The 27,579-nt window shown below is 37.6% G+C and overlaps 1 protein-coding gene across 1 annotated transcript in view; it reads right to left on the bottom strand.

The window, feature by feature from the left end:
- DNAH7 (dynein axonemal heavy chain 7) overlaps positions 1–27,579 on the bottom strand; it is a 259,565-nt gene that overhangs the window by 111,303 nt on the left and 120,683 nt on the right. Inside the window, 9 exon segments of the mRNA XM_070388877.1 lie at positions 906–1,103; positions 4,129–4,353; positions 5,885–6,016; positions 6,508–6,684; positions 7,045–7,227; positions 9,329–9,478; positions 14,118–14,366; positions 20,726–20,824; positions 24,030–24,242. Coding sequence (XP_070244978.1) covers positions 906–1,103; positions 4,129–4,353; positions 5,885–6,016; positions 6,508–6,684; positions 7,045–7,227; positions 9,329–9,478; positions 14,118–14,366; positions 20,726–20,824; positions 24,030–24,242 — 1,626 coding nt within the window.

Raw genomic sequence — 27,579 nt, 5'->3', positions numbered from 1 at the left:
CAGCTGGAGGGAGTAGGCAAAAGTCCTATTCATTGGGGTCATTGTGATTCCTCCTGATTAAGGCTATCTTGCCTGCTCCCATGGAAGCTTCCAAATGTTTACTCTCTGAGAAGAGCAGATGGGAAGGTTCCTTAGATACTCCAAAGGAACATTCACATTGCACAGTTTGCTGACCTAAGAGGAGTAGTGGCATTCCCTCCCTGCTGTGGGCAGTTATATGGAATGGAGGCCCAAGAATGATCAGGTTCACTTATATTTCACATTGTCCAACTGCCCCGGGAGAAACTTGCACTAACTTGCCATGCCAAAGGCTGGAGGTGCTATTCACTCTTAGTTCCAGCCAGCCTTCTGCTTTCAGAAATCTGAAACTAGAGGCAAGAACTGGTCTTTGATTAGTATGACCCCTTAAACACAAGAGAATTCAGGTTTCATAAAGGTACTGAGATTTGGGCCGTATCTTTTATAACAGGTAACAATTTCTTAACATACAGTGGGTATGATCCCACAAATTATTAAAGAAAATCAGTCTTATTACCACAAAGCAATGTTCACATATTCAATAATTTAGAAAATTAAATATCAACCAAAACACTGTTTTTTTAAGGCAGATAAAATTCTTTGTCTTATATAAGCTATTTTCATTAAAATACCTTTTAAATGGACAATAATTTAGTGATATAAAGTAGCATATCTTTAATAAATTTCCAAAGATAAATTCTCTTTGGAAAGAGACATTTTGGTAATTTTGATAATTTGATAATTACTCAAAAATTCTCTATGGTTCCAACATAGAAATGTAGAAATGCATAAGTATTTTAAAAACACTGCCTGTTCAGGTCATTAAAGAAATAATATTCTTTGGACTATTATGCACATTTTAATATGTGTATTTCTACAACACTTACAATAATGTAAACACTCTTTCCCGTTCCTGTTGGTCCTACAAATATTGAAGGCTTTTGATGGGTGGTCAACAATTCCATTAGTGCAGAGTATCGAATTGTGTCCAGAGTTGGCACAATGATTTCATTAAACATCACATCCTTAGGAATTGGAGGAGCTTCGGCTAACTTCTTTACCCATGGTTCCCATTTTCCTATTCCCTGTTTATAACAAATAACCAAATAGTGAATGTCATGTTGTAAAATACGTTCAGAAGCTCTGTACTTCTGCATCACTGCAGAAAAGATGAAAGATCAAGACCAACAATCCTTAATATGTACATATTTGTTTTTATCCTTTAAAACTCTTCACTCTAATTTTTTAAATTTTGTGTTAAATTAAAGAGAAATTGGGGTTTTGTATGGATAAAAATGAAATGGCAATGATGTAATAATTTGATGTCCTGGAACCACTGATTATATCAACCTAAAGATCAGTTACTTTTGCCAAATATTAGATTCTTTAACAGCACTGAGAAAACTGATCTAATCAATGTGTTAAAGAGTAAAGAATTTTATTCAACAAATGTTAACCAGTATAGAATATTTTTCTACACAGACCACCAGCTGCATTTGTTTGACTTTTATAATGGTACTTGCAACATCAGCTTATTATTTCAAGCAAGATTTCTTTCTCTTTTAAAAAATTTTTAAAAAATTAAAAAGATATTTTGAGTATAGATGATTTACACTGTTCTGTATCTGCTGTACAGCAAAGTGAATCAGTTACACATATACATATATCCACTCTTTTTTAGATTCTTTTTCCATATACATCATTAGAGTACTGAGTAAAGTTCCTGGTGCTAAATATAGGTCCTTATAGGTTATCTATTTTATTTATGGTAGTATGTCTCCTTTTTTAATTGTAGTAAAGAAAAAACACCTAAAATTTACCTTCAACCATTTTTAAGTGTATGGCTCAATATTATTAGCTAAATTCATGTTGATGTGTAAGAGATATTCAGAACAGACAAGATTTCTTAATATGAGATTATTGTTATTATGAAGTAACATTACACTGTATCCTATTAGCATTGTGAATTAAGTTTTCATTTGCTAAGGCAGTATCTATAACAAAAATTTCAAATATACGTTAACTCTCCTTAGAAAAACACCACTGCCCTCTCCATTCTACAAAATCCAGTTTAAGCTCGTGGTCATTCAAAGTATATTAAAATTAAGACCCATCTTCCTTCACATCTTCAAGTGTCCCACAACCCAGCCTCACTGATGAGTCTACTGTTTCCAAAAATGCCCCAGGTCCCTGGATCTTGACATATGGAACTCTTTTGTCCTAGTGTATGGATCATCAAAAAAGCAAGAGAGTTCGAGAAAAACATCTATTTCTGCTTTATTGACTATGCCAAAGCCTTTGACTGTGTGGATCACAATAAACTGGGGAAAATTCTGAAAGAGATGGGAATACCAGACCACCTGACCTGCCTCTTGAGAAACCTATATGCAGGTCAGGAAGCAACAGTTAGAACTGGACATGGAACAACAAACTGGTTCCAAATAGGAAAAGGAGTACATCAAGGCTGTATATTGTCATCCTGCTTATTTAACTTATATGCAGAGTACATCATGAGAAATGCTGGGCTGGAAGAAGCACAAGCTGGAATCAAGACTGCTGAGAGAAATATCAGTACCCTCAGATATGCAGATGACACCACCCTTATGGCAGAAAGTGAAGAACTAAAAAGCCTCTTGATGAAAGTCAAAGAGGAGAGTGAAAAAGTTGGCTTAAAGCTCAACATTCAGAAAATGAAGATCATGGCATCCGGTCCCATCACTTCATGGTAAATAGATGGGGAAACAGTGGAAACAGTGGCTGACTTTATTTTTCTGGGCTCCAAAATCACTGCAGATGGTGACTGCAGACATGAAATTAAAAGACGCTTACTCCTTGGAAGGAAAGTTATCACCAACCTGGACAACGGAAGGAAAGTTATCACCAACCTGGACAACATATTCAAAAGCAGAGACATTCCTTTGTCAACAAAGGTCAGTCTAGTCAAGGCTATGGTTTTTCCAGTAGTCATGTACGGATGTGAGAGTTGGACTATAAAGAAAGCTGAGCTCTGAAGAGTTGATGCTTTTGAACTGTGGTGTTGGAGAAGAGTCTTGAGAGTCCCTTGGACTGCAAGGAGATCCAACCAGTCCATCCTAAATGAGATCAGTCCTGGGTGACTTAAATACAAGAATACTCCCCAAAGCACTAAAACTAAAACAACAAAAACACTTCAATGTGCAAGATTAGGAAACTGAATTGATCACGGTCCACTGAAATGGTAGAATATAGGGAGTTTTAGAAAAATAAGCTTTATTAAAGAAGCATCAGTGAGATAGAGTTGTTCTCTTTATTAAGGGAAGAAGAAGAAGGATATGAAACTGCCCGGTGAGGATATAGAGTGATTCCAATTTCACTAAAATCTGCATATATTTAAATAACGCATGCATGCTAAGTCACTTCAGTCATGTCTGACTCTGCAACCCTATAACTGTAGCCTAGCAGGCTCCTCTGTCCATGAATTTCTCCAGGAAAGAATACTGGAGTGGCCTACCATGCCCTCCTACAGGGGATCTTCCCAACCCAGGAGGGACAGAATTTGCATTGGCAGGCAGGTCATTTACCACTAGTGCCACCCAGGAAGCCCATATTTAAATAACACGTATGCCTAAACTTTGCCCTCAATTACTGTACTGCCTAAACAAACAAGTGAACAAACACCACCCCAGGGTATACTGTCCATTCTGCTTGGGAAGTGCTGAATTCCTAACAATCCATCTGTGGTCCTGCAGGAACTCAGCCTGTGATGTGCTAACCTTCACCATGAACCTCCCAGAGGTGTGTCCTTGAGCAGTCCTCACCTGCTGCTGGACTGGATGTCCTAGTGTGTGATTTTATGCAATGGCACAACTGGCCCAATCAGCACTTTTATTTATCCCATTTTATCAATGAGAAAAACAAGACTTAGGGAGATTAAAAACCAGTCCAAGGCTATACAGAAAGAAACCAGACCCAGATGTGCCTGACTTCACATCCAGCACACCGTCTCCTACTCCATGCTGTCTCTTAGGCAGACAGTGGTGACAAGGTGGCCACAGAGCCATTCTGTGCCATGTGTCTCCCAGGGAAACCCTGCCTGATTGACAGGTGCAGATGTTGCTTCAAAACTCTTACCTCAGTGATAAACTGATAATCATAAATTGTTCCTTTTTCAGGGAATGGAACAGTTAGTCGTTTTGAAGATGTTTGTTCAGTTCCACTCAGTAATTTAAATCTATTTCGAGTTATATCTGAAATCGGGCCTTCCATTAGTTCTCGAAGAATCTTATTAAATTTCAACCGATCATCATCTTTACAAGAAGCACCGACAGACCAGATCAAAGAAAACAGAAAAATGCCCTGATTTGGAGAGATGAGAAGATAGAATGCATTAAAGAATAACTTTAATCCATCCTTAAAGCTTAAATCAGATCAGCCAGATTAATATCTTTGAATGGAAATGAATAAACTGATACATGGTAGTAGGTAATCTAGGGATTTTGTAATAATTAGTTTTTTCTATTAAGTTACATGTCATAAAATCTGACTATCAGAGAAGACAATATAATGCAAAGCATAAATTCTAGGCATAGTAAAAACTTAGAATGATTAGTCTGGTAAATCAGGTGCTAATTCAAGTATACAGCTGAACTTTGATATTAAAAAGAATATTGAGATAACTTTTTATTAAAGTAAAAAAGCATATTTTAATAAAGAATAATCAACTCACAATATATGTTTATTAAATTTTGATACAATGTTTTATAAAGTAAAACAAATTCATATACTTTTATTTACCTGTTGTAATAATTACCCGAGCATTGACTATATCATTAGAACCACAGTCCTGCAAGCTTTCTTATCAAACTCAGGCAGAGGGAACAGAACAAGACACCGCTCAAATAAGAAGGTCTGTTTGCTTGTTTTAAAATCAAATCTCCTTTTCCATGCCAAAGCTAAAACAGTTCTGACTATACTCATAAAAGTTGTGAACTCTGGCTTGACACCATTCATCTACTCCTAGGTTATTCAGACTCTTTTTGAAAACTATTTTAAATGAAATTTAAAATGCATTTCATAAAAAAAATAAGCAGAAAAGTAACACTGACTACATTAGAAGTGCGACCATTAGCAATATGTAGTTTTTTATTAAAGAAGATTCAAGGTCTGTTGATAATTTTATTGCTATATTTAAAATAATATAGATTATATATCTTCTTGCTTTCTTCATTCTTAATATTTATATACACACATATATTTTAAATATTTATATCTCATGAGAAAGGAGAAACATTAGGGAAGAAAAAAAATAAATTATAATTTGGAGGTTGAAGAGGGAAGTGAATCTTGTTGTCAAATGGTCATTGACATTTTGGGGACTGATCATCTTTGCCGTGTGCTGTGCTCAGTTGCTCAGTCTTGTCTAACTCTTTGTGACTCCATGGACTGCACCCCACCAGGCTTCTCTGTCCATGGATACTCTCCAGGCAGGAATACTGGAGTGGGTTGCCATTCCCTCCTCCAAGGAATCTTCCCAACCCAGGGATCGCATCCAGGTCCTGCACTGCAAGCAGATTCTTTACCAACAGAGCTGCCATCATCTTTGAGACTGGGCCAAGTGATTCAAGGTATCAGTAGCAGATCTGTGGGGGTCACTGGGCTCCACCCAAACTTCATGATTTAATACAACACCAGGCAAGGAGTTTTCCTATCAGCACCTGGTATTTGGGATCTGATTCTTTCTCACTTTTCAGCTTCCACCCATTATCCAGCCTCCAATTCCAGGAAAAATAAGGTTAATTACTTAGGAAAATTTACTGGGGAAAGCAATCAATCCTTTTCTATTGCAAGATTCAAAGACTTATCTCATGTAAAGAGTACATGGACTTACCTCAAGTAAAGAGTAAGTTTCTCGATCATTTCTCTCTCTTACTTTGACTTCATCAGCAAAGTCACTCATAAAACAGTCTATCAGATTCATTAGGGATCGGACTAAGTTTGTATCTGAAGTAGGAGATAATTCCTGAAAAATCAGAGAAAAAAGTCCATGAAGCAGTTTAAATGAGGCACTAATTGAAATAGTATCAACTAATTTTTATTGAACTCATTTAGTTATAACAGCCATAACATCTACGAAAAGGTGTTAGTATTATAATTCTAGTTTTACAAGAGGGAAACTATTTTTAAAATGATAGTTCATCAGAAATGAGAGATCATCTTTTAGAATATTTTCACCTAGATGTGATTAGGTAGGACTTCAAGTTTGTTTTTTTAAGGGAAAAGATTATCATCCATACATTTTCTCAAACCATAAGATGCTTTGTTTAAAATACTTTTTTGAGAAACTATATTAATTAAAAATTTTAAACTTTAATATGAGTTTTTAATCAAAATAATTAATAAATTATTTTAATATCTGGTAGTTGACAATAAAGTAGACATTAAAATGTATATATATGGCTAATTTGGATTTTCCATTTATTTCTTAAATCTTAAAACTTTCATCCCTCTTACCTTTGTATGTTTTCTAATAAATTCAACAGAAACAGGAACCATTCTGTCAAATAAGCCTATTATAAATTCCTTCTGAATAATAGTGATTGTAGCAGGTAAAAGATTTATCCAAGACAACATCAGCGGTCTCCAGCCTAGCATATGAGGCTCCATGTATATCATCCCACATCTGGAAACCTGGAAAAACAATCACTGTTTACCACCAAGGTACTGCTTATAAAAGAAGGATGACTCGGTACATCTATTTCTTACAGTTTTCAGGAAACTCGTGGGGGAAAAGGCATACTTTTATAAAATTTCCTCATCTAAATTTTCATGTATGACTTTACCAAATGGTCCTAGACAAAGAGGGAAATATCCCTGACTCTTATTACTGTCAAAGTATGTCAACAGACATGTCTGCCCTTGGAGAATCACAGATGGCTGTTAAAATGAATTCTATAAATACTTTTTTTCAGCTAGAGTCAAAATTACTAAGCAATAAACACATTTAAAACATTTCAAATTTATTAGCAGATGTGAAAATTGAGAACTTACAGTGGCAGGAGAAGCAACTTCTAAATCCATCGGCTCAAAAATAAGATTCATTTGTGGCGACATTTGGATAATCTCCCCGCTCATCAGACATAGCTTTTTGTTGTCGTCCAGCACAGTGTTCATATTCTCAATCCATACTGCATCTACTGGCCCATCAAAAATTAACCACTTTCTATCTGGTGTCTGGTTCATTCAGATGGTGAATAAAGGGCAAAAATGGTTATGGAAGGAAACAGTTCATTCATGTTATTTTACAATTTTAAAATGTATCTCCTAAAACTAATTTCACCATCAAAATGTAAAGGCACCTTTGGAATAGAGTGTATATGCGTGTGAATATACATACATATTCACTAAAGAAGCCTATATGTGCCATGGATGAGACACAAATTATAACATCTTATAACAAATTATAACATGTTTTCTAATGTCTCTGAAATCATATACAACATATTTTAGAAAAGTGAAAAAAAATGCAACTGCCAGGGAAAACAATTTTCATTGAGACTGTCTGACTGTATAGACATTCTATTTAGTATTCATACAGATCAATTATTCTTGTGTGTTAAGTCAAATTTTCTGTTCCCTCCACTGAATGAATTCACCCACATACACATCCTTCTTGGGCTAAACTGTCTTGTGGTCGTATAATATCTGGCATTAAAAATCAATATAATGTTCACAGTCCCACAGTGAGAAAAACTGATTCTCTTTTCCAGACCCTAATGAAGAAGCCATCCTGTGGACACAGATGATGCCTCGGGTTCACCTTCAGCAAATGCACACTTGCGTTGAAGTAGTGAGGGATTTGAATCCACCTCAACAACTTCATCCTGTGATCAAAAGCATTAATCATACCCACACTCAGAAGCTAGCTCTGGCCATGCTCAGGAAGCATGGAAGAGTGTGTTGTCTTGGAGAGAAAACCTTCAGATCAACTTTTCCTCCTGCTGTTGGGTTCTTAAGCCTGTTAGGCTCCACTCTGAGAAACACTCCCCTGGTGGTGAGCAGGTGGGCCCTGCAACAACTGAGTGACCTCACTTTTAGTCTGGCTTTACTATTTCCCAGCTGTGTGACTTGGGGACAGCTACTTAACCTTCCTGAGACTAATATTTATGGGATATAGCTTCCTGGAAAATATAACACATACTATGTAGCTAAATATAAAATGAGAGGTATCTCATGATTATTTCTGTATAAATGATGCAATAGCACACATTATCTAGAGACTTCACACATTAATCTGGGCCAGAGCACATTTACTGTGACAAGAAAGGATCTGAGAAGTTTCATCAGTGGTCCCAGATCTCTGTGTGCCCCACCTGTGCCTCCTGACACTGCACAAGATCTCTGCCCCATTAGAGCCGATCCTCATGTTATTCATGGCTCAAGGTCCTTTAGGAAAATAAAAGTACAGCTGCGATTTAATGCTTTTTTGTCATTACACTGACTCATGACTGTCTTGTCCTTAAATAAGTAGACGAGTAGACAGCACCAAATTTAGGATGTATGGTAGTCAGAATAAAGGTTAACATATATATATATATATATATATATATATATATATGATTTAACAAAACAATTAAATGTCTCTAGCCTAGGCCCCTTTTCCTGTAAGACTAGCCTTAACAAGCTGTCTCTATCTGATCATAGTCCATGGAGAGACTGCTAACACAACAACCAAGTTAGCATTTATTGGTCTGTGACCTTTCTTAGAGTGGGCAGCAGCCCCTCAGCAGGGTATGCCAGGAAGGGGCAAGTCCCCACTCCCCTTCCCAGAGGTCAGCAGCTGGCACGTCCCTCACTTTTTCTTTCCACAGACAGCTCATGCTCTCCCAGCACACTAGACGGAAGTACTGGAATTGGTCTGCAATTTGCTCTTTCAGCACTAGAGTCTATCTAACAATTAGTAGGTGTGACAGTGACAGCCAGCTGAGCAGCAGGGCAAAGAATGTTGCTGATGGATCAAAAGGATCCTGTTATTCAGATGCTCCCCTTGCTGGGTCACCTAGCCTGGAAAATGAGCACCAGAAATGCTCTCCTCAGTCTCCTTTCCTTGTGCCCTTTCTTCTGTGCATACTGAGGAGGACATGCCTGTCCCCATGGTCTCTGGCCATCTATTTGTAGAGACTCACAAGTGCTCTTCATAGAAACTCTGCCAGACTATTCAGTACTGCACTTTAAATATGTACCTTGAACTATAAATACAAAAGTTTACTTGAAACTGAAAAAATCAGAGCTCTCACAGCCTTTCCAAATAGACATGCAAAGTGTTAGCACTTACCGATGAAGCAGCAAATGCTCTGAAACTGACAGCAAGGATCCCGTCGGACCACTCATGGGACACTAAATCAAACTGTCCATACAGCTGACCCATGGTGACGGACTTAGGATTTAAAACAGTAATCTGAACCTTGTTTTCTTCCATTAACCCCTTAACAGAAAACAATTATTTATTTATTTAAAAGAATACTGTCTTTATTCATGGAAAACATGATGGTGTATGTAGATAATCCTAAAGACTCTAAAGGAAACTATCAGAAGTAAAAAGTTCACTTAACAAGGTTCCAGAGTACAAGGTCATTATCTAAACATTGATTGTATTTTCTAAATAATGTCAATGAAAAACTTAACAATAAAATTTATAAGTACAATTTACAATAGGATTTAAAAACTCATAAGATACTTAGGAATAAATCAGTAAATGTTGGTCGAGATCTATAAACAGTAGTTATTATATGCTTTACAGGTTAGATATTCTTTTCTGTTTTTCCTTACAAACCTTAAAAATGTTAACACCATTCTAAACTCACTGGCATTACAAAAACAGGCCTGGGGCTGAATTTGCCCCATGGGCTGAACTTGGATGATTCTCGCTGCAAAACATTCTTTGAGTGAAAATTAAATAATTACAAGATATGGAAATATGTACCATTTTCATGTTGTGAAAAAGTTTATATTGGTAAGTTGGCAGTTTGCACTAAAACCTTGAAAACCATTATGTGGAATTAATAAGAGATATTAATAGACCTAGGGCATAACCTTTTTTATGTTTCTAACTGATAGATTTTTTAGAAGAGCTTTAGGTTTACAAAAAAATTGAACAGAAAGTACTGTATATATATTCATATATATTCCCTCCACCTCCCACCCCACGCACAGTTTCTCCTATTATTAAAGCCTGGCATTGGTGTGGTGCATTATTATGAGTGATGAACTGATACAGATACCTTGTTATTGACCAAATCCCATGGCTTACTAAGCTGTACTCTTTGTATTGGACAGTTCAATGGATTTTGCCAAATACATTATATCATGTATCCACCATTACAACATATACAGAATAGTTTCACTGTGCTCTACTTATTCACAACCATTTTCTTTTTCAGTTTGGTTCAGTTCAGTTGCTCAGCCATGTCCAACTCTTTGTGACCTCATGGACTACACCATGTCAGGCCTCTCTGTCCATCACCAACTCCCGAAGTTTACTCAAACTCATGTCTATAGTCAGTGAAGTCATCCAACTATCTCATGCTCTGTCGTCCCCTTCTCCTCCCACCTTCAGCCTTTCCCAGCATCACGGTCTTTTCAAATGAATCAGTTCTTCACATCAGGTGGCCAAAGTATTGGAGTTTCAGCTTCAGCATCGGTCCTTCTAATGAATATTCAGGACTTATTTCCTTTAGGATGGACTGGTTGGACCTCCTTGCAGTAAAAAGGACTCCCAAGAGTCTTCTCCAACACCACAGTTCAAAAGCATTGATACTTCAGCGCTCAGCTTTCTTTGTAGTCCAATTCTCACATCCATACGTGACTACTTGAAAAACCATAGCCTTGACTAGACTGACCTTTGTGGGCAAAGTAATGTCTCTGCTTTTAAATATTTTGTCTAGGTTGAACATAGCTTTTCTTTCAAGAAGAAAGCGTCTTTTAATTTCATGGCTGCAGTCACCATCTGTGTGACTTGGAAGCCCAAGAAAATAAAGTCAACCACTGTTTCCCCATCTATTTGCCATGAAGTGATGGGACTGGATGCCATGATCTTAATTTTCTGAATGTTGAGTTTTAAGCCAACTTTTTCACTCTCCTCTTTCACTTTCATCAAGAGGCTCTTTAGTTCTTCTTCGCTTTCTGCCATAAGGGTAGTGTCATCTGCATATCTGAGGTTCTTGATATTTCTTCCAGCAACCTTGATTTCAGCTTGTGCTTCATCCAGCCCAGCATTTTGCATGATGTACTCTGCACAGGGGCGTATTCATGTTGATGTATGGCAAAACCAATACAATACTGTAAAGTAATTAGCCTCTAATTAAAATAAATAAATTTAAATTAAAAAAAAAGAAGTTAAATAAGCAGGGTTACAATATACAGCCTTGACTCACTACTTTCTGATTTGGAACCAATCTGTTGTTCCATGTCCAGTGCCAACTGTTGCTTCTTGACCTGCTGCATATAGATTTCCCAGGAGGCAGGTCAGGTAGTCCAGTATTCCCATCTCTTGAAGAATTTTCCACAGTTTGTTGTGATCCACACGGTAAAAGACTTTGGTGTAGTCAATAAAGCAGAAGTAGATGATTTTCTGGAACTCTTGCTCTCTCAGTGATGCAATGGATGTTGGCAATTTGATCTCTGATTCCTCTGCGTTTTCTAAATCCAGCCTGAACTTCTGGAAGTTCACGGTTCATGTACTGTTGAAGCTTGACTTGGAGAATTTTGAGCATTACTTTGCTAGCATGTGAGATGAGTGCAATTGTGCAGTAGTTTGAGCATTCTTTGGCATTGCCTTTCTTTGGGATTAGAATGAAAACTGACCTTTTCCAGTCCTGTGGCCACTGCTGAGTTTTCCAAATTTGCTGGCATATTGAGGGCAGCACTTTCACAGCATCATCTTTTAGGACTTGAAACAGCTCAACTGGAATTCCATCACCTCCACTAGCTTTGCTCCTAGTGATGCTTCCTAAGGCCCACTCAACTTCTCGTTTCAGGATGTCTGGCTCTAGGTGAGTGATCACACCACTGTGGTTATCTGGGTCATGAAGATCTTTTTAATATAGTTTTTCTGTGTATTCTTGTCACCTCTTCTTAATATCTTATGCTTCCATACCTTTTCTGTCCTTTATAGTGGTCATCTTTGCATGAAAAGTTCTCTTGGTATCTCTGATTTTCTTCAAGAGATCTCTAATCTTTCCCATTTTATTGTTTTCCTCTATTTCTTTGCATTGATATTTGAGGAAGGCTTTCTTATCTCCCCTTGCTATTCTTTGGAATTCTTCATTAAGATGGACCTATCTTTCCTTTTCTCCTTTGCCTTTTGCTTCTATTCTTTTCTCAGCTATTTGTAAGGCCTCCGCAGACAACCATTGTGCCATTTTCCATTTCTTTTTCTTGGGGATGGTCTTGACCATTGCCTCCTGTACAATGTCATGAACCCACATCCATAGTTCTTCAGGCTCTTTATCTATCAGATCTAATCCCTTGAATCTATCTGTCACTTCCACTGTATAATCATAAGGGATTTGATTTAGGTCATACCTGAATGTAACAACATACTAAGTTCAACTCTCCCACACTGCTTTCTGCCCACCAGCAGTGGAGCTTGGGGCATGAAATACCAAACTGAAGAAAAGATATGGGAATAATAATATGAAGCAGTAAAATAAACTCAAGGTCATTGCTTTCTTCTTTGTTCCCAGGAAGGGAATAACAACATGTCATCCTTAATTCAGAAGCATGGGAAAGCTCCATTAGAATATCTCAGTCAGGACAAAGTTGCTGCCATCAAAGAAAGACTTTTGTCCCAAATGCAGCAAAGCCAGTGTGAAGCTGCAGGTTGTAGGCAGTGACTATGAAGCCCCATTTACCTGACCACAATGTCACTCTTAGAATTTCCTGGTAATGAGTCACTTTGAGGCTTTATAGTACCAGAATACATGGTCATAGCATTCACCTTTTTAAATCTTTTAGTGGCACCACATTTGGCTTTTAGAGATTTATTTTTTACAGCAAAATAATTAGTTTATATAATAATGAAACAACAAAGGAGGAAGAATGCAAACAAAAACTCAGCGAAAGAGGGCAAGACGGATAAAGGGAAAGGAAGGGAGGCGAAGCGAGGAAAGCACATGTAAGGATAAAAGCATAGAGGGAAAGATGACAGAAATAAGTACACATCAGTTTGATAATAAATACAAATGAATCTAAATTCCCCAATGAGAAGATAAAGGCCATCAAATGGAGAAAATAAAAGTCAAACTATTTACTCCCCATAAAAAAGTAAATCACAGTGACAGTCAGAGTCACAATTACAAGCATGGGCAAATATGTATCCAGGGGAAAAGCGGGGGTTGCAATACTGAAATTAGACACAGGAGATCCATGGCAAATAATACAAGTACACAGTATTATACTGGCTGAAGGGGGAGGCTCCACAATGAAGGTATAATGATACAAATCCCATTTGGCTACAAACATTGACATATATGTGCAAAAATTATTTGAAATACAAAGATAAGTAGACACAAATGCAGTATTAGTTGGAGAATTTAAAATAGCCTCACTCCTTTAGCATATCAAAGTAGATCAAACTGAGTCAACTAAGACAGTAATTTTGAATAATATAATTATCATTATTTACTATGCTTATATACATATTATATTACGCATACACACAACACACACACTTCAATTCAATACCACTAACAGACAGCACTAGAGGAAGTTTGCATTGAATCTGAATTTGAATCTTAACACCAAGAAAATAAAATACACTCTCCTATGAAATTATAAAATACTCTATGAAAGTATAAGATTTTTTCACATTTTCAGACTTTTTTATACAATGAACATGTTACCTTTATAATTAAACTTTTTAAAAAGGAACCTAAGGCTTTGAGGCAAATATGTGGCATATTCTTTATATGCTGAACTTCCTACTTGAATCATATTACTTTTCTATTTTCTCTGTATTTTGATAATTTTAAGTTGCTGCATTAAAGTATCCTTTTAAGTGACCATACATTCTATCCTACACAAAGCTGATTATTGGTAAATTAATGGATTAATACCACACTTACCTTTTCACATAGGTCATTTAATGCTCCAGCTAAGACGCGATATGCACTGGTTTTTCCTCCAAATGGTTCTCCAACAATCATAAAGCCATGACGCACAATCATCATTTCATATATCTGAAGAATCTTCTCAGAAAAGAATCTGGTCATTTGCAAATTCATGGAGTCACAGTTGTCTTTGATAGCTCCCAGCAAATCGTTGTAATCTGGTTTTGGTAATTTCACCCCAGGAAACAAATCTGAAGTAATTCCCTGATGATAGATGATTCAGATGTTTATATTAACATTACATAGCTATAAACTCTCATATTATCTCTCTATATATGTTTGCATGTATATGTGTACATCTATACACATATGTATATGTTTATAAACTTGATAAAATTTCTCACATCCTCATTTTTAATACTGATGAAAATAGAGCCATTAAATAATAGCTCAGTATTTTTAACACCTTCATAGAGGTATGACTGACATACACTGAACTGCTTATATTTAAAGGGCATAATTTGATAAGTGAAACCACCAACTAAATGAAGATAATCAACGTATCAACCATTGCCACAAGTTTCCTTATGATCTTTTGTAATCCTCCTCTCTCCTCTCCCTGACACCCACCTCCATCCCCAGACAATCAACACACACACTAATTTGCTTTCTGTTTCTATTTTTATTTTCATTGCCTAGACTTTAATATGGATGAAATTACACATTATGTGTACTACTTTTTTAAATCTGGCTTCTTTCACTCAGCATAAGGATTTGAAATCTCAAACACGTCACTGCATATATCTATAGTTCTTTGCATTGAAGTCCACCATACTGAGGTGCCGGTTTTTAAACCCATTTTCCTGCTGATGGACATTTTCATTGTTTTTAGTTTTGGAAATAAATAAAGATGCCATAAACACATACACACAAGTCTTTGCATGGACAAATGCTTTCATTTTCTCAAGTGAATACTGAGAAGTGGAATACTTGGATAGTACACTCGGATGGTAAAGAATCTGCCTGCAGTGCAGGAGACCTGGGTTCAATCCCTGGGCCAAGAAGATCCCCCAGAGAAGGGAATGGCAACCCACTCCACTATTTTTGCCTGGAGAATTCCATGGACAGAGGAGCCTGGTGGGCTACAGTCCATGGTGTCGCAGAGTCAGTCACTACTGAATGACTGATACAACACAACAATGGCAGGTACGTGTCTAACATTTGAAGAAACGGTCTGCTTTCCAAAATGGTTGTCCTATTTTAAATTCCCCTCAGCAGTGTGAGTTTCAATATTTGGTATAATCAGTATTTTTAATAAGTGTGTAACAGTATCTTGCTATGGCTTCAACTTGCATTTGCTAAAGAGTAACACTTTCGCGTTACTTTTGTGCCATATGTATGTCTTCTTTGGTGAAATGTTTGTTCAAATTTTTTGTTGTTGTTGTTCTTTAGTCACCAAGTCATGTCCAACTCTTCATGACCCCAAGGACTGCAGCACACCAGGCAACCCTGTCCTTCACCATCCCCCGGAGTTTGCTCAGTCTCAAATCATTTGCCTATTGTAATTGGTTTATTTTCTTCATGGTAAGTTTTGACCATTTGTTAAGCATTCTACTTACAAGTGCTTCACCATACATCTAATAGGCAAGTGTTTTTTATACCTCTAACTTGTCTTTCATTCTCCTACAGTGTATTTCAAAGAGCAAACTTTTAAATTCTGATGAGCCTATTTTATCAATTTACTGTTTCATGCATTGTGCTTTTGGTGGTGTATTTAAGAAATTTTTGCCTAACCCAAATTCACAAGGGATTTTTCCTGTTTTCTTCTTCAGATGTTGTGGTTTTACATATTTTCCAGTTAAAAAGTTAAAAGATGAACATTATCTGATTTCAAGGCTTATTATAAAAACAGTATCATACTAGCATAAAAATAGACAAAATATAACAATGGAATAGAAGAGAGAGACCAGATATAGATCCAGACACATATGAAAACTCATTCTCAAGCAAAAACAATCCAGTAAAGATTAAACAAATAGTCTTTGAACAAAGTATGCTAGGATACTCGGATTTATCAAAATAATGAACTTGAATCCATACCTCATATCATATATAAAAATAAGTTTAACAGTATTTTAATCAGTGTAGTGGGTAGTATGTTAATCCTTTTAGTGTTCCTCAAAAATTTATGTTAGAATGTCACCTTGTCTGGAAATAAGATCTTTGCAGATGTAATTAGATCAGATGAGATCCTACTGGACCCTAACTCCAGTGACTGGTATCTATACAACAGAAAGGAGAGGAAGATGCAAACTCAAGCACACCTGGGAAACAAGGCCATCCTAGTGATGGGGACAGAAGCTGAAGCCACCAGGGAACCACCAATGACAAGCCAAGGAACATCAAAGATCGTCAGGAGCCATCAGAAGCTAAGAAGAAGCAAGGAAGGGTTCTTTCCTAAAGAATCTTTACCTTCTTTCAGAGGTAACCAACAGCTTATTTCAGACTTTTTTCCTCCAGAACTGTGAGAAAATAAATTTCTGTTGTTTTAAACCACCAAGTTTGTGGTTCTCTGTTATGGAAGCTTTAGAAAAATAATATAATCACATAATATAGGATTGGAAAGAATTATAATTCCACATATAGTTTATATGAGAATATAAAGTCACTTTCAAGGTCTAAGAAACATTCCTTTATAAACCACTAAGGCTATTTCATAAGCATTATAGCAACTTAGGGCTTCCCTGGTGGCTCAGTTGGTAAAGAATCTGCCTGCAATGTGGGAGACCTGGGTTCGATTCCTGGGTTGGGAAGATTCCCCTGGAGAAGGGAATGGCAACCCACCCCAGTATTCTGGCCTGGAAAATTCATGTCTGTGGAATTCATGTCTGGCCTGGAGACCCCAGTCCATGGGGTCACAGAGAGTCAGACACAACTGAGCGACATTCATTTCACTTCACAGCAACCTATGTGGTAAAGCATCTGTCTGCAATGCAGGAGACCCGGGTTTGATCCCTGGGTTGGGAAGATACCCTGGAGAAGGAAATGGCAACCCAATCCAGTATTCTTGCCTAGAAAATTCCATGGATGGAGGAGCCTGGTGGGCTACAGTCCATGGGGTCTCAAAGAGTTGGGCATGACTGAGTGACTTCACTTCACTTTGAAGGAACCAGATGCCATGATCTTAGTTTTCTGAATGTTGAGCTTTAAGCCAACTTTTTCACTCTCCTCTTTCACTTTCATCAACAGGCTCTTTAGTTCTTCTTCGCTTTCTGCCATAAGGGTGGTGTCATCTGCATATCTGAGGTTATTGATATTTCTCCCAGCCATCTTGATTCCAGCTTGTGCTTCCTCCAGCCCAGTGTTTCTCATGATGTACTCTGCATAGAAGTTAAATAAACAGGGTGACAATATACAGCCTTGACATACTCCTTTTCCTGTTTGGAACCAGTCTGTTGTTCCATGTCCAATTCTAACTGTTGCTTCCTGACCTGCACACAGATTTCTCAAGAGGCAGGTCAGGTGGTCTGGTATTCCCATCTCTTTCAGAATTTTCCACAGTTTCTTGTGATCCACACAGTCAAAGGCTTTGGCAAAGTCATTAAAGTAGAAATAGATGTTTTTCTGGAACTCTCTTGCTTTTTTGATGATCCAGAAGATGTTGGCAATTTGATCTCTGGTTCCTCTGCCTTTTCTAAAACCATCTTGTACATCTGGAAGTTCAGGGTTCATGTATTGCTAAAGCCTTGCTTGGTAGCCATGCCCTTCTCCAGGGGATCTTACTGACCAAGGAATCAAAACCAGATCTCCTACATCACAGGCAGATTCTTTATCATTGAGTCACCAGTGCTTAGGAGTAACTATTCATAAAACTCTTAGAACAGGGTCAGGTACATTGTAAATGCATACTGTTTGCCAAGTAAACAAAAATATCTTCTCAGATTGTTCAAATTATTTATGGTTAATCTTAAAGAAGCAGACAATTCCAGATCATATCTGGTAGCTAGTGGGTCTCAATCAAGACCAGTTCCTTTCACCAGTTCCTCTCTGCCAGGTAGAGAGTTGGGAATACATGGAGTTGTCCTTCTGGTTGTATTACTGTGAAAGTCCAGAGACACTGGGGGGACCAGGGATGCCAAGAGTTTGTAGCATATGGGACAGTCTCTCAAAACAGGGAACTGTCCTATTTGAAAATGCCAGCTATGCTCCATTTGTGAAATATTGCTCGAGAAATATTTGCTGAATGAATACACAGCTATAGGAGGACACATCTAAATGAGATATACCTCTACTTCATAAAAATAAATAGAGCTTTACTTATATTTATTCCTGGAAAATCTGTATAGTGTACTAGTACCAAAGAAACTGAGGGAAATTTTTAACAAGAAATTTTGAACCAATTCCCTGAAAACTTGATCTATAAAATATTTGCACTGTCAATTCCAAATACTAACGGGAGCTTCTTTCAGAATGATGAAACATTGTTCCTATGGATAGCTAAGGGCACTGGGGCACACCACAGTGGCAGTGCCACTTCTGTCCTCCCTATGAGAGTCTTCTGATCTCAGTCTCTACACATCGGAAGCTAACTGTCCATACCTCAAGGCAGTGCAAGACAGAGTAACTCTCCCATGTGTCAGCAGCCCACTACCCACCACCCCCAGGCACTTCTACGGAGAATGGGGAAGGAAAAACAGTGACATCACATGGCAATACAGGAACTTTAACCATCACTCTGTAATTCTTTACTACTACTTATAATCTAATTTTTAAAATATAACAATATTACTAAACCTAGTTCTTAAATTATCCTGAAAAAAAAAAAAAAACCAATTTCATAAAAGACACTGCACTCTTAAGCTTATTTTTCACTTCTTCGATCATTAATTTTGACAAACATTTGCAAAGTATCCCTCTGTGTAAAGGATTCAATGGTGTGTTTCACCAATTACTTTCCTCCATGGAGTCTATTTCCTAGTGAGATTTATAAGCAAACTTTCTGTGACTTTTGGATGCTTATTATATTCTGCAGTAGAAAAAAAGTACTACTTAAAAAAATCCCAAGTTGTGCTGGGAAATCTGGTCAACCACGTGTAAAAGAATGAAACTAGACCACTTTCTAACACCATACACAAAAATAAACTCAAAATGGATTAAAGATCTCAACGTAAGACCAGAAACTATAAAACTCCTAGAGGAGAACATAGGCAAAACACTCTCCGACATACATCACAGCAGGATCCTCTATGACCCACCTCCCAGAATATTGGAAATAAAAGCAAAAATAAACAAATGGGACCTAATTAACCTTAAAAGCTTCTGCACATCAAAGGAAACTATTAGCAAGGTGAAAAGACAGCCTTCAGAATGGGAGAAAATAATAGCAAATGAAGCAACCGACAAACAACTAATCAAAAAAATATACAAGCAACTCCTACAGCTCAACTCCAGAAAAATAAACGACCCAATCAAAAAATGGGCCAAAGAACTAAATAGACATTTCTCCAAAGAAGACATACAGATGGCTAACAAACACATGAAAAGATGCTCAACATCACTCATTATCAGAGAAATGCAAATCAAAACCACTATGAGGTACCATTTCACACCAGTCAGAATGGCTGCGATCCAAAAGTCTACAAATAATAAATGCTGGAGAGGGTGTGGAGAAAAGGGAACCCTCTTACACTGTTGGTAGGAATGCAAACTAGTACAGCCACTATGGAGAACAGTGTGGAGATTCCTTAAAAAACTGGAAATAGAACTGCCTTATGATCCAGCAATCCCACTGCTGGGCATACACACTGAGGAAACCAGAAGGGAAAGAGACACGTGTACCCCAATGTTCATCGCAGCACTGTTTATAATAGCCAGGACATGGAAGCAACCTAGATGTCCATCAGCAGATGAATGGATAAGAAAGCAGTGGTACATATACACAATGGAGTATTACTCAGCCATTAAAAAGAATACATTTGAATCAGTTCTAATGAGGTGGATGAAACTGGAGCCTATTATACAGAGTGAAGTAAGCCAGAAGGAAAAACACCAATACAGTATACTAACACATATATATGGAATTTAGAAAGATGGTAACAATAACCCTGTGTATGAGACAGCAAAAGAGACACTGATGTATAGAACAGTCTTATGGACTCTGTGGGAGAGGGAGAGGGTGGGAAGATTTGGGAGAGTGGCATTGAAACATGTAAAATATCATGTAGGAAACGAGTTGCCAGTCCAGGTTCGATGCACGATGCTGGATGCTTGGGGCTGGTGCACTGGGACGGCCCAGAGGGATGGTGGGGGGGAGGAGGAGGGAGGAGGGTTCGGGATGGGGAACACATGTATACCTGTGGTGGATTCATTTTGATATTTGGCAAAACTAATACAGTTATGTAAAGTTTAAAAATAAAATAAAATTAGAAAAAAAAAAATCCCAAGTTGTTAAAAGTTACTTGTAACAACAAAGCTAGCTAAAAACATTTCAAATAAAACATGGAGTGACCTACCTTTCTCTGTTTTCTACACTGGAAGTTTCTCAATGGGACTTGAAAACTTGGACACTTGATAAATACATTATTAGAGGAGTTTTGGTACATTAGAGTAAGAAATGTTCTTACCTCAAAGAGTGGTAAATCGTGGGATAAAAATTTCGGCAAATTTACATCAATAATAGATCTAAGCAGCAGAATTTCTTCATTTTCATTTGGATATTTCAGCTGAAAGAAAATATAGTCATGATGACATCTGCATCTGTTAACCGCACTCCATGCATGTTCATACACACAAGCCCCCAGGCCCCAGAGGGCATTCAAACCCATGCAAAGATGTTATTTATTTTCATTTCACTGGGCTGTTATTAATTTTAGAAACTGATGATTATACTTGTTGAATTTTATACTAGTTTATAATGAAATTTGAAGTTTAACTAACTGCCTTCTCACAGATGCTCTGGGTAAAAAGCTATTGGTCATGATTTTCAATGAGTTTGGGAGTTGCCATTGCTTCTATCCTGGGTAAGACCTTGCTTGTCCTATGCATTCAAAACCAGCAGTCAGTTGATAAAGTGTAAATAATCATTAAAAATGGGGACTCATTAAAAGATTTAAAGTTAAAACATATAAATATTCACTTATTTGCCCATATTTTGGTGCCAAGGCTTTTTCTCTGAGGGTGGAGTTCTGCACAATTTTTCTTGTACAAAGCAAAAACAATCAATAATGAGTCATCACTCTAGTTTTTGTGTTTTGTTGTTTCTGTTTTTTAAAGATAATCATTCTCTTCAAAGATACTTAGGAGACAATCTAAATGTAGCATCCTCATGAATTGTTGTTTTTCAGTCTTTCTTTTCTTATCCACACCTAACTCCAACTAAACTTTTTAGCATTTCATCTTTACTCAGTCTTTCTTAAACAAGGAACTCAGTTTTCATAAATACAAACCTCTTCTTTTCATGCTCATATACCATCAGTTTCAATGACAATTAATTAAAGGACATAACAATAATAACATAACCAACTAGCTTCAGAAAGTTTTGGGAACAAGCCACCTGACCATAAGTGGGAGGGCAGGGTGGCATGCCACCTTCTGACTGCACACTTGGTACTAGCATGCTTGAGGGTGTTCCCCCAGCAGAGTGGAGAGGGCTGGTTAATGCACTGTCACTTGAGTGGAGGATGCTTTGGAAAATATATATTAAATTCCAAAACACCCAGGGTTTACTAAAAACGTGGCTGAACTCAATTTGTTGCTCATGCCCATAAGATGGTTCATGTAATTCACAAAAAAATTTGAACTCAGAAATGTTTCTCTCAACTTCTATACTTTATTCAAAATTTCACACCAAAGCTATTCCCGCCATCATCAGTTTAGGTTTCCAGAACCCTCATCCTGTTCTCTGGAATCTTTCTAGTAAATTCCATACTTCTACTTAACTGGCTTTAACTGTACAAAGTCAATGATGCCTGGCAGTTAAGTCCTGCTGTCTCTGAATTACCAGAGCTCCCAAACCTAAAGCTGGCTCTGCTAATATGGACTTTGTCTTTGCATCAACCTAGAATCCCAGGGATGGGGCGCCTGGTGAGCGGCCGTCTATGGGGTCGCACAGAGTCAGACACGACTGAAGCGACTTAGCAGCAGCAGCAGCAGCAACCACACATCAATTATGAAGTGTCAGAAGTCTGTTTTGTCGAAAGGCTGTCATCTTAAAACAAACATTTAAATTGTTTCCTGATAAAATAGAAACAAACTTCAAACTATTCAAGCCAACACATTCAACAATTCTAAATTAGCTTTTGACAAAGAATGATAGGATTCATTTGCAGAATTCATTTGCTGCATAACTTTAATAGTTCAATTCCACAGTCAAGATGTCAGGGATGACATACAGTAGGACAAAGCATTATCCTTCCCATTATCTGACCACAATGCAATCATGACACGTCAGGTTAATACAAATTGTTGCTTCTAGTTGCATTTGTTTATTACTAAAAATAATGACTTGAAGTCATGTTAGACAAATGTGAAATAGAATATCACTACTATATATCAGAATTATTGGTAACATCATCTAGAAGTCAAAAATGCATGCCATTGTTTTTAATCACACAGGATATATTTTAAAATCTCCCAGTCATGAACATGAAAATTTTTATAAGCTACAAGGTTAAAGTTTGCCTTTTGCTGTTAATTAATCCCATGGACAGAGGAGCCTGGCAGACTACAGTCCATAGGGTCTCAAAGAGTTGGACACGACCGAAGCGACTTAGCACACGTGGCCTATCTTGCTTACTTTCATAAAGAAAAAACAAGAGTTATACTTTATGTTTCTACAAAATACTTCCAATGAAAAGTTACCCAAATCTTAAAATATTTGGCCTTTTTATCAATATAATTATGATTCATACTATCTTAAAATGCACACATTATACTGCAAATCCATTACAGGTGGTATGAGTGTGTGCATGCTCAGTCTTGTCTGACCCTTTGCAACCCCCTGGACTCTAGCCCACCAGGCTCCTTCCTCTGTCCATGGAGTTTTCCAGGAAAGAATACTGAAGTAGAATGCCATTTCCTACTCCAGGGGATCTTCCTGACCCAGAGATAGAGCTTGCATCTCTTGTGTCTCCTGCCTTGGCAGGTGGATTTTTTACCACTGCACCTTGCAAATCCATTACTGCTAGTCCATAGTTATTAAATAACAATGTCTAGGAATTTTGTACGTTTGTATTAATTATACATACATTGTTTCTTTTAAAGTTACATATATTCACATAGACTAAATGCTTTCAAAGTATTTCTCAGCAGCAAGGAATTTTATTCCTCAGTAGTACTCAGTTTCATATAATTAAAACTGTGGGATGGAACTCAAATCACTAATCACATGGCTGCTGCTGCTGCTGCTGCTAAGTCACTTCAGTCGTGTCCGATTCTGTGCGACCCCATAAATGGCAGCCCACCAGGCTCCCCCGTCCCTCGGATTCTACAGGCAAGAACACTGGAGTGGTTTGCCATTTCCTTATCCAATGCATGAAAGTGAAAAGTGAAAGGGAAGTCAGTCATGGCCGACTCTTCTCGAACCCCGTGGACAGCAGCCCACCAGGCTCGTCCCTCCATGGGATTTTCCAGGCAAGAGTACTGAAGTGGGTTGCCATTGCCTTCTCCAAATCACATGACTAAGGTTTTACAAATCATAAAATTTCCTTTTTCATGTATGCAAATGATCAACTATTTTAGTACAATAGGGAACTTTTTTTCCAGTTGATGGAACCAATCAGTTATTGGAGCTCTGTAAAGACACATGGTCCTGAGATTTACAAACAGGAAATGAATGAGTTAAGAAGTGGCAAAACCAATACAATATTGTAAAGTTAAAAAATAAAATAAAATAAAGAAAGAAAGAAAGAAGTTACTCGAGTTTTCTACCTTTAGATTCCCGGCAGCGGTAAGCACTGACTTCACAGCTCTCATTCCATAGTCATAGTGATGCTGTGACGACAACTGCTCTGAACACAGGCGATATGTAGCCACAATCTTCACTGACAGTGGCCGAGCTGTGACAAAGCCACAGGAGTACAGGACGATTTCAGCAATCATAGCGTAGTCAGGCACCATCATTGCTACTGTCCGAAAGAGCGCCTATGGGAGTGGAGAAAAGGTGCTTTATAAACAGGCCATCCTGAAGATAGCTCGACTCTTTATAGCATGCTACAGTGTTATAGCTTTTTTGTAATAATATTGTTATAATATCCATATCCTATAGATAAAACATTTTAAAATGTGACTTCTTATTATTGTTATATAATGAAGAAACCATTAACTTTTATCCAAATATTTTTTCTGAAATTATGCTTTGAGAACACTTCAAATTTCTGTCATACCTGGGGCTTTGGTGAATTATCAACTTACTTAAGTATTAAGTATCCATTATGTTCTATTCCTTTGTAGAAAGTGACATGTTACAGGGAAAAAGCATCAGACTCTGCTAAGATGTTGGGTTTCTCATTGGAGCTGTTAGAAAGTGGCTGGTATTAGGAGACTATGCTCTAAGTGAAGATCTCTAGATATCTAATTGATTAAGGTAACTCCTAATAACAAGGGTATGTTACATAAGTGATGAATTTTGAGATATTTTTTAACCTTTTTGAGTCTTCAGTCACCATGTCAGTTCAAGCATAATAAAGGGAAAAAAGCTGAAAACAAGTATAGGATGATTATTATTAGAGATAAATCCATTTTCCTAATTCTAAGATAATTTTTCCTCATGGTATTTTAAATGTTGTGGGACAAATGTTGTGTGATGGAAGGCAAACACAAAACTGAAATATATTTGGAAAGAATAAGAAAATTTAACTTTAAAAGGTGAGTTTCAATCAGAACTTATTTCAATAGCTCAAGCATGAAAACATGGTTTTCCTATACTAAAGCAGGAGAACAACAGTGTTACATAAAATTACAATTATATTCAAATAATGAATAATAATTGTACGGAATTACAGTCACATTCAGACAGGTTATAAATACCTTTTGGGAACTAGCTAAGTTACGGAAAACACAAGGCAGGTTGAGAATAAGGACATTTTGCCTTAGTGATCTGTTATGACACTTAATTGAGAAGAAAAGACTTGCATCAAGCAAGATCCTTCCAATGCATTACATTAATTACTAGCTAGAGGTCTTAGCATTGCTATTTTATCAATAAGTTTAGAATTCAAGAAAGGAAATAATAAAATATTAAAAGTATAGAGCATGAACAAATAATTTGTAACAGAGATGTTTAAGCACGTGCTTAAAACTACTACATACCTGGGGGGGTGGAATGCAAGAGAATTACTATAAAGTTGGTACCTCTTTTAAAAGGTAGGTTCTCAATAACTTTTTTTTAATCAATAAAATAGAGAATGAATGAATGAACTAGTGATTTAGCTGGTCAATGCCTAAGTTAGGGTGATACAAACTTTCTTTTATCTTATTCAGTCACTAAGTCATGTCCAATTTTTTGTGATTGCATGGACTGTAGCACGCCAGCCTTCCCTGTCCTCCACTATCTCCCAGACTTTGACCAAATTCATGCCCACTGAGTCAGTGATGCTATCTGACCATCTCATCCACTGCCTCCCCCTTCTCCTTTTGCCTTCAGTCTTTCTCAGCATCAGGGTTGGAGCTTCAGCAAGAGTCCTTCCAATGAATATTCAGGGTTGATTTCCTTTGGTATTAACTGGTTTGATCTCCTTGCTGTCCAAGGGACTCTCAAGAGTTTTCTCCAGCACCATATTTAAAAAGGATTAATTCTTCAGCACCCTGCCTTCTTAATGGTTCAATTCTCACATCCGTACATAACTACTGGAAAACCATACCTTTGACTATAGGGGGCCTTTGTCAGCAAGGTGGTGTCTCTGCCTTTTAATTAGCTGTCTAGGTTTGTCATGCTGTCTCGGTTGGTCATAACTTTTCTTCCAAGGAGCAAGTTTCTTTTAATTTCATGGCTGCCGTCACTACCTGCAGTGATTTTGGAGCCCCAAAAAATAAAGTCTGTCACTGTTTCCACTGTTTCCCCATCTATTTGCCATGAAGTGATGGGACCAGATGCCATGATCTTAGTTTTCTGAATGTTGAGTTTTAAGCCAACTTTTTCACTCTCCTATACAGCATATTAAAAAGCAGAGACATTACTTTACCAAGAAAGGTCCATCTAGTCAAAGCTATGGTTTTTCTAGTAGTCATGTATGGATGTGAAAGTTGGACTATATAGAAAGTTGAGTGCCAAAGAATTGATGTTTTTGAACTGTGGTGTTGGAGAAGACTCTTGAGAGTCCCTTGGACTGCAAGGAGATGCAACCAGTCCATCCTAAAGGAGATCAGTCCTGAATACTCATTGGAAGGACTGATACTGAAGCTGAAACTCCAATACTTTGGCCATCTGATGCAAAGAACTGACTCATTAGAAAAGACCCTGATGCTGGGAAAGACTGAAGGCAGGAGAAGGGAATGACAGAGGATGAGATGGTTGGATGGCATCACCGACTCAATGGACATGAGTTTGTGTAAACTCCAGGAGTTGGTGATGGACAGGGAGGCCTGTTGTGCTGGAGTCTATGGGGTCACAAAGAGTTGGACACGACTGAGCGACTGAACTGAACTGAACTGAGGTTTGTCATAACTTTCCTCCCAAGAAGTAGGCGTCTTTTAATTTCATGGCACAGTCATCGTCCACAGTCATTTTGGAGCCCAAGAAAATAAAACTTGTCATTGCTTCCACCTTTTCCTTCTATTTGCCATGAAGTGATGGGACAGGATGCCATGATCTTAGTTTTTTGAATGTTGAGTTTTAAATCCGTTTTTTCACTCTCCTCTTTCACCCTCATCAAGTGACTCTTTAGTTCCTCTTCACTTTCTGCCATTAGAGTGACATGAGATACATATCTGAGGTTGTTGGTATTTCTCCCGGCAATCTTGATTCCAGCTTGTGCTTCATCCAGCACAGTATTTCACATGATGTGCTCTACATATAAGTTAAAAAAGCAGGGTGACAATATACAACCTTCTCATATTCCTTTCCCAATTTTGAACCAGTCCATTGTTCCGTGTCTGGTTCTAACTGTTGCTTCTTGACCTGCATACAGGTTTCTCAAGAGACATGTAAGGAGGTCTGGTATTCCCATTTCTTGAAGAATTTTCCACAGTTTGTTGTGATCTATACAGTCAAAGGCTTTAGCATAGCCAATGAAGTAGATGTTTTTCTGGAACTCTCTTGCTTTCTCCATGACCCAACAAATGCTGGCAATTTAATCTCTGGTTCCTCCGCCTTTTGTAAACCCAGCTTGTACATCTGGACGTTCTCGGCTCACGTTTTGCTGAAGCCTAGCTTGAAGGATTTTGAGCATTACCTTGCTGGCATGTGAAATGAACACAACTGTATGGTAGTTTGAACACTCTTTGGCATTGTCCTTCTTTGGTCCCAGAATGATAACTCACC

Source organism: Bos mutus, chromosome 2 (genome assembly GCF_027580195.1).
Source record: "Bos mutus isolate GX-2022 chromosome 2, NWIPB_WYAK_1.1, whole genome shotgun sequence".
Lineage (NCBI taxonomy): Eukaryota > Metazoa > Chordata > Mammalia > Artiodactyla > Bovidae > Bos > Bos mutus.
The sequence above is the reverse complement of the archived record's forward strand: the minus strand, read 5'-3'. Positions and strand labels throughout refer to the sequence as shown.